The 7,707-nt window shown below is 38.8% G+C and overlaps 1 protein-coding gene across 1 annotated transcript; it reads left to right on the top strand.

Moving 5' to 3' along the window:
- The first annotated feature begins 3,046 nt into the window (after window positions 1-3,046).
- TAS2R4 (taste 2 receptor member 4) lies at window positions 3,047-5,678 on the top strand. Its single transcript, XM_020894835.2, has one exon. The coding sequence runs from the start codon at window positions 3,050-3,052 to the stop codon at window positions 3,938-3,940; it is 891 nt and encodes a 296-aa protein (XP_020750494.1). The 5' UTR covers window positions 3,047-3,049; the 3' UTR covers window positions 3,941-5,678.
- The last annotated feature ends 2,029 nt before the right edge of the window (window positions 5,679-7,707 follow it).

The following is a 7,707-nucleotide window of genomic DNA, read 5'->3' as shown; positions in this document are numbered from 1 at the left end:
TGAACAAAGTAGGGAAAACTACTAGGCCATTCAGGTATGACCTAAATCAAATACCTTATGATTACACAATAGAGGTGATGAATAGATTCAAGATATCAGATCAGGCAGACAGAGTGCCTGAAGAACTATGGATGGAGGTTCATAACACTGTACAGGACATGGGGACTAAAACCATCCCAAAGAAAAAGAAATGCAAGAAGGCAAAGTGATTGTCTGAGGAAGCTTTACAATTAGCTGAGAAAAGAAGAGAGGCAAAAGGCAAGGGAGAAAGAGAAGGATATACCCAACCAAATGCAGAGTTCCAAAGAATATCAAGGAGAGATAAGAAAGACTTCTTAGGTGAAATGCAAATGAAATAGAGGAAAGCAATAGAATGGGAAAGACCTGACATCTCTTCAAGAAAATTGGAGATATCAAGGGAACATTTCATGCAAGGGTGGATATGATAAAGGTCAGAAACGGCAAGGACCTAACAGAAGCAGAAGAGATTAAGAAGAACTATGCAAATAAGATCTTAATTACCTGGATAACCACAATGGTGTGGTCACTCATCTGGAGCCAGACATCCTGGAGTGGAAGTCAAGTGGGCCTTAGGAGGCATTACTATGAACAATGCTAGTGGAGGTGATGGAATTCCAGATGAGCTATTTACAGTCCTAAAAGAGGATGCTGTTAAAGTGCTGTACTTAATATGTTAGGAAATTTGGAAACTCAGCATTGGCCACATAACTGGAAAAGATCAGTTTTCATTCCAATCCCAAAGAAGGGCAATGCCAAAGAATGTTCAAACTACCATACAATTGCACTCATTTCACATGCTAGCTAGGTTGTGCTCAAAATCTTTTAAGCTAGGCTTCAGCAGTATGTGAACTGAGAAATCCAGATTTACAAGCTGGATTTAGTAAAGGCAGAGGAACTAGAGATAAGTTGCAAGCATTCATTGGATCATAGAGAAAACAAGGGAATTCAGAAAAACATCTATTTCTGCTTCACTGACTATGCTAAAACCTTTGACTGTGTGGATCATGACAATTATGGAAAATTCTTAAAGAGATGGGAATACCAGATCACCTCACCTGCCTCCTGAGAAACCTGTATGCAGGTCAAGAAACATCAGAACTGGACATGGAATAACAAACTGGTTCAAAATTGGGAAAGCAGTATGTCAAGGCTGTATATTATCACCCTGCTTATTTGACTTATTGCAGAGTACATCACGCGAAATGCTGGGCTGGATGAAGCTCAAGTGGGAATCATGGTTGCTGGGGGAAATATCAATAGCCTCAGATGTGCTGATGACACCACCTTAATGGCAAAAAGTGAAGAGGAACTAAAGAGCCTTTTGATGAAGGTGAAAGAGGAGAGTGAAAAAACTGTCTTAAAAATCAACATTCAAAAATGAAGATCAGGGCATCTGGTCCCATCACTTCATGACAAATAAATGGGGAGGAAATGAAAACTGTCACAGACTTTTTTCCTTGGGCTCCAAAATCACCGGGGATGGCGACTGCAGCGAGGAAACAAAAAGATGCTTGCTCCTTGGAAGAAAAGCTGTGACAAACCTAGACAGTGTTTTCAAAAGCAGAGACATCATTTTGCTGACAGAGGTCATATAGTCAAAGCTATGATTTTTCTAGTAGTCATGTATAGATGTGAGAGTTGGACAGTAAAGAAAGCTGAATGCTGAAGAATTGATGCTTTTGAACTGTGGTACTGGAGAACACTCTTGAGCATCCTTTGGACAGCAAGGAGATCAAGCCAGTCAATCCTAAAGGAAATCAACCCTGAATATTCATTGGAGGGACTGATGCTGAAACTCCAATACTTTAGCCACCTGATGTGCAGAGCCAACTCATTGGAAAAGATCCTGATGCTATGAAAGATTAAGGGGAGGAGGAGAAGGGGGCAACAGAGGATGAGATGGTTGGATGGCATCACTGACTCAATGGACATGAGTTTGAGCAAACTCCAAGAGATAGTGAAGGACAGGGAAGCTTGGTGTGCTGCAGTCCACAGGATGGCAAAGAGTCTGAAATGCCTGAGTGACTGAACAAAAACAATTGATGAATGTGTATTCATTGCTGCTTTGAACCTTGTTTTCCAGTTGATTATGTATTTCTTTTTGTTCCTTTCTTTTCCTTTTTTATTTTTCCTTTTGTGGTTTGAAGGTTTTCTTTGTATCATGCTTGAGTTCTCTTGTTTTTTGTGTTTGTGAATACATTGTATGTTTTTGATTTATAACTACAAACCTTGCTTTTCAAGTATAGAATGTTAATTCTTATCAGTTCAGCTCAGTTGCTCAGTTGTGTCTGACTCTTTGTGACTCCATGGGCTGTAGCACGCCAGGCTTCCCTGTGCATCACCAACTCCCGGAGCTGGTGATATAATTAAGATGCAATTCTTGTATCTTATACTATATTGTTTATTCTGTTTAAATGTGGTAGGTATACTATTTCAACGTAATTACTTCAATGTAGTAATCAATTTTGTAGATAGCTAAGTGGAAATGTGTGCTCTGATACAACCTTTCCTTTAATTGTTTCCTTGCTTGCTCACTGTGTTGCCTGTTTGATGTGGCCACCCGTGGTTTTGTGTGTGTGTGTGTGTGTGTGTGTGTGTGTGTGTGTGTGTGTAGGAGCGAGGCATGGGAATTCCCATCATATTCTGGGGTTGCTATGAAGAGAAGTCCAGACATGCTGGACCAGAATTCAATCATTTGATTTTGATAACCTTGGAGTCTGCTGTAATTCTTCCCTCTAGCATTCCCTCTCTTGGAGAAGTGGACTCCCAGGTTCACTTTGGTGGTTTTAATTAGGCATTTCTAAGGAAAACAGGATATGAATGAAGAAATAGTAATGCAATCCTTGGAAGATTTGCATCTCAGTAAAAGCAGCTGGCTGTTAGACCACTGATGGTTCATTTGCCACAGTGGATAAATTAAAATAGGAAATATCTTTCCTGGCTTGGTACTGGTGCCTATTTGTACATTACAATATTTTCCCTGCTCCCAGCATCAGCACCGCATCTCCTGAGTCCTCAATGAGTAAAGATGCTTCGGATAGTCTTTTTTTCTTCTATTGTTGTCTCTGAAATTTTAACTTTTGTAGGACTCATTGTGAATCTCTTCATTGTAGTGGTCAGTTACAAGACTTGCATCAAAAGCCACAGGATCTCTTCTTCTGACACACTCCTGTTCAGTTTGGGCATCACCAGATTTTTTATACTGCTACTGAATGTTGTCGTCATCGTCTCTCCAAATGTGGAAAGGTCAGTCTCCTTATCCTGTTTTCTCCTGTCATGTTGGATGTTTTTGGACTCTAGTAGTCTTTGGTTTGTAACCTTGCTCAACGTCTTGTATTGTGTGAAGATTGCTAACTACCAACACTCAATGTTTCTCCTGCTGAAACGAAATCTGTCCACCAGGATGCTCCGGCTGCTGCTGGTCTGTATGCTCCTTTCTGTCTTCACCACTCTCCTGTATGTTATGCTCAGACAGTTGGCACCCTCTCTTGAATTTGTGACTGTGAGAAATGGCACAGTATTTGACATCAATGAGGGACTCTTGTCTTTGGTGACTCCTTTGGTCTTGAGCTCATTTCTCCAATTCATCATTAATGTGACTTCTGCTTCTTTGTTAATCAATTCCTTGAAGAGACATATACAGAAGATGCAGAGAAGTGCCACTGTTCTTTGGAATCCCCAGACTGAAGCTCATGTGGGTGCTATGAAGCTGATGATCTATTTCCTCATACTCTACATTCCATACTCAGTTGCTACCCTGCTCCATTATCTCCCTTCTTCTATAGGGATGGATTTGAGAACCAAGTCTATTTACGTTATTATGTCCACCATTTACCCTCCAGGACATTCTCTTATTATTATTCTCACACATCCTAAACTGAAAACAAAAGCAAAGAATATTCTTTGTTTCAATAAATAGTGGAATTTCAATAATAAAAGGTGCTAAAGTCACCTCAGGGGGAGCAAGATTTTCTTTGTTGGTAGTTTTCCCAGTAATCTGAGAAATTGGTTTTTGTAATTACTGATCTGACTCTATAAGCCTTTAAGTGCCCATATTTCAGTTCATTCTACAATATATTGTTTAGTAATATTTTAAAATCAGGCATTTTCTATAAGGAACTTGGAGGCATTGCTTATCGTGTGTTTTGCATGGGCATTGCATCCCTGGATCATGGAAATCACCACACTGTTCCACTGGCTACTGAAGTGTAATGGGTAGTTCCCCCAAATTAAGCAATATATTAGAGGTCACTTCATTAGTTAAATTTTTGAAGTTTAGCTGAGGAGCCCTGGGTAAGGGATCAGCAATGGGTAAATGGTCATCAGGAGCCACTCAACTGGCTTAGGTATAACAAGAGAGTGCAGCAAGAAAAAGAGGAAGGGAAAGTTTCAGAGAGAAAAGAGAGGAAAGAGAAACATTAAAGGAGATAGGTATACATTATGTCTGATGTAGAGAAAAAGGGTCCTCAACTTGCTGAGGAACAGTAACTGCCAGGAAGCTCAGGACTGAATTTCTTCTTTTGTTCTGGAAAAAAGGGAAGGGCCAGAATTGATGGGTGGAAGGAAGTGACCAGGATTAAAGAAGCCCAATCCAGGATGGCTTTAAGGATCTTCAAATCTGGGAAGCCAAGTTCAAAAGTTGTGCCAAAGAGTGAAATCAACACATTCTGAGTGCCACTTTACAAAAGATTTGACCCTACCATATGATACAGAAGTCAGTAGAAAGCTGAGAGGAGTCACTGGACTGGTGGTAGAAATACCTGCCCTTTGGTGGACTTCTGTCACCTCTGTGTGAATTTATGCACTGAGTTTTATGGGCACTGCATGATTCTCCAGAATGTTGTGCCTTCTGCTTGTTTGTTTGGAAGAGCAGGACTGTGGCTACATAGGAACAGAAATCTGAAGTTGAAATACTGATGTTTTGAAATGGGAATTGGGAAATAATAATTTATGTAGTTTTTTGTGTGTTTACAGGATATGTAATGTTTACACATTTCAAAATAATCTTATTAAAATAACATTCTCCTTGTTAAAAAGTATCCTGAGAAATCTCCAGATTTTATAGTCTACCTGATATTTCTCATCCCAGCCACCAGAATCTTGACTAGACTATTCAGTAAGATTACCCAAACCAATATTTTATACTCCAAAACCTGGAGGTATCTGTTAGATTAGAATCTGAAGGTTAAGAGATAAAAGGATTGCTGAGAGTGATTAGGCTACACTATGACATCAGAACTCTAAAGGAACAGCAGAAACCCAATGGACCACAACATCTTTTCTTTTCCCCCATAAATTCATAGTTACAGAATTTTTAGATACTTAGAATTCTGGTAGCTTTCTCTTGTAATTAGGTCTTTCCACATGATTGAGTTCTGCCAATACAGTATGAGCAGAAGCTGTATATATGATTTCTAGGTGGTGTCCCCAGAACAGGTGTTAATAGATGCCTTGCCTTCCTCTTTTCCCTTGTCCTCTTTCTGTGGGCTGGAATGCTGATACAGGGATTGGCTACCTTGCACCACAGATGAGGTGATGGCGTGGGGATAGTGGAGCAGATTTTCATCCTAGACTTGGCTGTATGGTTCTAACACTGTGGAACTGCCTTACCTTAACTCCAGGACTGTTTATGAAAAATAAACATCTCTATTTTGTTCAGCTCTGTAGTTTGATGTTTCTGTTGCCTTACTGAAATAACATGCTATACCGTAAGTATGTACAACAGCATACATCTTTATGATGAAGTAATGTGTAGCTATTTGCCACTTTATAGTCAAGGAACATTTTTATGTGATCTGATAAAATACTTATACTACTAAGTGAAATAAAAATAAAATAATGCATATGCAAAAAAATTGAAAACAACAATTATTTTTAGGTAGAAAGTTTTGAGTTTTGCTTCCCTGGTGGCTCAGATGGTAAAGAATCTACCTGCAATGCAGGAGACCCAGGTTCGATCCCTGGGTCACGAAGATCCCCCAGAGAAGGGAATGGCCGTCCACTCCAGTATTCTTGCCTGGAGAATTCCATGGACAGAGGATCCTGGTGGCTATAGTCCATGGGGTTGTGAAAAGTTGGACACGACTGAGTGATCAACACTTTCAGAAAGTTTTGAGTAATTCCACCCCCCCCCCCCAAAATTTCCAAGTTTTCTATGATGAACATATATTTCTTTGGTAATCAGAACAAACTACATAATTTAAAATATAAACAGTAAGAAATTATCTCTGTCTGTCTAAAGGAGCTGTGGGGTCTTCTGATGTCAAAATTCTATTTTTCCTCACTAAGAAAGGCTGCATGAATAATATTCTTTGGGTTTATCTGGATTCTTTTTCTAATATTGACAAAGTTTTGCTAATTCATTTCTTGATTGTCTTATAGTGTATTCATTTATTTCCTATTTGGACTAGAGGTATTGGTTTTGTATTAGGAATTTTTAAAATTAGGTTTTGCTATTTGAAGAAAGTCTCGAACCTTCCTTCAACTTGAGATTCTTTCTTCAAGCTCTTTCTTGAGAAGAGTCACTTTCTGAAATGAATGGCAGGCACCAGGACAATGTCTGTATAACATCATGAAATATTCACTGTGGTAGCTATAACTGGGGGATTTGTTACTTAGCTTTTAACTGCTACAAGTCCAAATATTCTCTGGGGTACATTTTCACGTGCTATTTTATTGGTTCCTCACGATTTCTTTGGTAGTGTAGGTATCATTATGCCCATTATGTGACTGAGAAAATTGAGGTACAAACAGATAAAGTAAATGACTCATAACAGTAAAACTAGGAGAGGGTAGACCCAAGGCTCCAATTCATCTTCTGATTCTAAAATCCAATTATTTTTCCCCTGTATCACAAGATGAGTAGAAGACATAGTGACCCGAGTAGAATAATGTCCAATTATAAAGCTTTATATTCTAGGACAAGAAAAAAGTATTCAAAATGATGTCTGAAGCAGGATGTATCTAACCTGAAAATCTCACCTTAAGGCTGCTAGATTTATATTTATCTGTTTATCTCTGTCTATTTATCTGAGAGAGGTAGGGGAGATATGAAATCTAGTGGGTGCTTAGTTTCCTTCCAAAATAAGTATTATGGGATCCGATAGATACTGGATTTTTAGGCCCTGTAATTTATGTGAGATATATTTTTTAAACCAGCAAGTAGGAACATTAAAGAAGAAACCATTTTGTAATTTCTTTTGAATGCTACTATTTGGGAAGGAATAGGCCAATAGAAAGAGGGTGGGAAGATAGATAAAATTCATGGAAGAACTAAATGAGATTCTTGGCCTTTTCAAGTATTTTGAAGATTTCTCTCTATTGCTGAAATTTCACTTAAACATATGTGACTTTGGGTTTCCCTGATCATTGTTACAAGCTTTTTTCAGTTGTCCCAGTTTAAAAAAAAAATAACACGAACAAAAGAAAGAAGAGATTAAGAGGAAGAAGACAGTACTGTTTGAAAGCATAAATTGAATGTAACTTTTAAGACACCCTCAAATGCCAGGGTTTTCCAGCGAAACTGAAGCTTATTGAAAGCACTTAGAGTAGGTTTCCCAAAAATATTCTTTTTTATAAGCTCAAGCTGGAGATGTATCCTCTCATCTGCCCACTGTTTCTCAGAGAGCGCTGGAGAAGCTGGGACTTTGGAATTTTGTATGCTTGCTTCCTGTTCTTCCTGGGTGA

Source organism: Odocoileus virginianus, chromosome 1, assembly GCF_023699985.2.
Source record: "Odocoileus virginianus isolate 20LAN1187 ecotype Illinois chromosome 1, Ovbor_1.2, whole genome shotgun sequence".
Taxonomy (NCBI): Eukaryota; Metazoa; Chordata; class Mammalia; order Artiodactyla; family Cervidae; genus Odocoileus; species Odocoileus virginianus.
The sequence above is the reverse complement of the archived record's forward strand: the minus strand, read 5'-3'. Positions and strand labels throughout refer to the sequence as shown.

Bases quoted from the DNA above. Each gene is read 5' to 3' on its own strand.
- TAS2R4 (XM_020894835.2), top strand. From the start codon at position 3,050: ATGCTTCGGATAGTCTTTTTTTCTTCTATTGTTGTCTCTGAAATTTTA.